This window comes from Austrofundulus limnaeus, unplaced genomic scaffold (genome assembly GCF_001266775.1).
Source record: "Austrofundulus limnaeus strain Quisiro unplaced genomic scaffold, Austrofundulus_limnaeus-1.0 Scaffold195, whole genome shotgun sequence".
In the NCBI taxonomy this organism is placed as follows: Eukaryota; Metazoa; Chordata; class Actinopteri; order Cyprinodontiformes; family Rivulidae; genus Austrofundulus; species Austrofundulus limnaeus.
Genome location: NW_013952597.1, coordinates 854,748 through 857,573, shown reverse-complemented (window position 1 = coordinate 857,573; position 2,826 = coordinate 854,748). Strand labels below are relative to the sequence as shown.

The 2,826-nt window shown below is 39.5% G+C and overlaps 1 protein-coding gene across 1 annotated transcript in view; it reads right to left on the bottom strand.

The window, feature by feature from the left end:
• Positions 1-2,826, bottom strand: part of abcb6a (ATP binding cassette subfamily B member 6 (LAN blood group) a) — a gene marked incomplete in the record, with an annotated part of 13,198 nt that overhangs the window by 7,189 nt on the left and 3,183 nt on the right. The window contains 4 exon segments of the mRNA XM_014018569.1: positions 1,035-1,144; positions 1,223-1,344; positions 1,539-1,731; positions 1,840-1,932. Coding sequence (XP_013874023.1) covers positions 1,035-1,144; positions 1,223-1,344; positions 1,539-1,731; positions 1,840-1,932 — 518 coding nt within the window.

The window sequence follows — 2,826 nt, the reverse complement described above, 5'->3', positions numbered from 1 at the left end:
AAAAAAAACAAGTTTTTTTCTCAGACAACTTGGGTGAAAAAACTATGGTTATTAAAGCTTCGCTCTGCGCGACGTGCAGCAGGAAGGAGGAGGAAAAGATCCCACTACACGACAGTATGATGTAACTTTTCTACAGGGGAGGGGTAAATTTGAGGATTTATTCTCTCTCTATACATGGTTTAAAACACTATTTCTTCATTTGTTTTCAGAATATTTTGAATAAATGGCCCTATGAAAAACTGAAGAAATGGTTTACCTGCCTGAATATGGGTTTTACCTGCCCCGGGCAGTCGGGCAATAGGATTTGTCAAACCCTGCTCGCAGGAACCTGGTCACATGCGGGGTCTGTGTTGGTGATTCTTGTTGTAATATATAAAAGTAATTATTGATAAGGTAACCATGCTGTGGCTTCACCTGTCGCATTTTCTTTTAAAGAAAGAAAAAGTAGCTTGCAAAGCTGTCGCATCGGTGCTACGTGATCATAAAGAGTTTTCATCACACACACACACACACACACACACCTTTCCATCTTTGTGAGGACCACACACAGCGCTCAGCCTCGCTCTGCGCCATCCACCCCCGCCCCCAGGTTTGGCAAGAGGTGGATATGGAGGGGCGCAAAAAATAGCTCTCGACTTGATTTGGCCTTTATTTAAATAAAAATGACTAAATGCTGTGAAATTCTTGGAGGGGCGGGCCGTATAATGGTAGGTGAAAYGCTGAATACTTTGCTAAACTTTGTTAAATACTTTGTTAAACAAAATACTCCTAGAAGACGTGCCTTCTATGAGTCCTGTGTTATTATTTTAGACACAGTTTGTTCTCCTAAGAAACAAGAGACTTTCTTCAGGCAACCCGTCCGAACAACTTAAACTTGTCTCGACTGTTTTTCTAATTTTACTGTCTTGAAAGTTTACATTTAACTTGCAAACTGAGTCTAAAATGTATTTCTCGGGTTTTATGCGATTTTTATCAGCATTGTTATGGTCCTGATTAGTCAAACTTGGAGTCAGAAGATAAAAAGTTGGAAGTACCGTCTCAAAGTTTAACAAGGAGTCCACAGCTCTCGACTTGGCAGCGTTGTCCTGCAGATTCATGTCTCGCCTGTACTTGGTTCTCCACTCTGTGATTATGATGGTCAAAGCTAAAAGGGCAACAACAGGCCATCAGAACACTTTGATCATGTTTATGGTCATCATTCTGGTTGWAGATCACCACTTACTTAGGTACACGGTCATGCAGATGAAGACAATGAGGCCAAACCAGGCGTTGAAATTTGTGCTGAAGTAGATGATGGAAATGACGATGTCAGCGATTGTTGGAAAGATGCTGAACACTATGTAGCTGCAAAGAAAACAAAAACAGACAAACAACAGTTGGGTTAATTTTATGATTAACTGGAAAATGTTTGAAACCGAACACACACCCAGGTGGTACTAAAAACACAAGAGAAAACACTAACATTTCTTGATTAGTTCCACTACAAAGGCTTTTTTTTCCATCATTAAATGAACAAATGAATCTGTGTGACGTTGTACCTGAGCAGGCTGTTGATGGAGGACGTTCCACGGTCGATGCTTCTYAGCACGTCGCCTGTTTTGCGGCCCAGATGCCAGCGCAGAGACAGGGCATGCAGGTGGCCAAACAGGCGAACTTGAACCACGCGATTGGTGAACTGCTGCACCCGGATCCAGAGGAAACTGCGCAAATTACTGACAAAACCGGAGGAACCTAAAGAAAAGACAACAAAACAAAATATATTATATTGTGGAATGAAAGGCAGTGGGTGTTCAGTATTTATTTAAAATATGCCGGGTTTTATTTTGTGGTCACATTTACCTGCACCTCCACCCTGCAGGAATTTGAGCACAACATACACGCCYACTGTGACGGATACTGTGTTCCAGCTGGAGCCACTGGTCAGATCATTCACTGGAAGAGAAATAAACACGTCATTGTTACACTTTTAGGGCTGAARCTATTCCTCAAAGAATTTGAGTATCTCAATTACTAAAAATCCTCRAGGTAAATTATCTGCTTCGAAGMTTTGTTRGAAATAGACACAGTTAAACTATTCAGCTCACTTTTGTCCGGCTGGACTGTTATTTTATTGCACAATGCTAGCGCTATTTACTGTTGTATGCTAAGTGCTACTTTTAGCTATGAAGGAGACAAAGARTCCCAAAATGAAGCGTCCAGAAAACGACAGAAGTTGTCAAAAGTGTGGGAACATTTTAAACTAAACAGAAAAGACAACACAGCAGTGCACATGCTGCATGTCCTCAATGTGTTCAGCACTGGAACAGAAAACATCCACTGTACAACAAACACTCCAACGTTAACAATAGGCATCGTTTTTGTTCTTGTTGCAAAATATGTTTACCTAAATCTGTGATGATCTGCCATGCTACAGACGTACCAGCAGGTATATTTTGGCTAATGATATTTCCACTGACTGATCATAGCAGCTACCAGGCCTATAATCTTACCCAATTTATAGCATAAAAAAAAATCACATTCTGATTTCCAATAAACAAAAATAAATTTACAGCATTTAGATTTTTCTGTGATGGTTAAAAATGATTCAATGACAGAGTGCTTTTAATGAATGCCTCCTCAAACCTCACACACAAACAAACAATTGAACTTAAAATGCAGAAATTAAATACAACTGGTACAGTAGTTTTACTTTAATTGCAGCATCATAAAATTAAATAATTGTATTAATCAGAAAATAAGCCTAAGTAGTTATTGCAGAAACTGACAATTTGTTTTAATGCGATCACTCAATTAATCAACAGGATAATCAACAGGATAATCAATAGG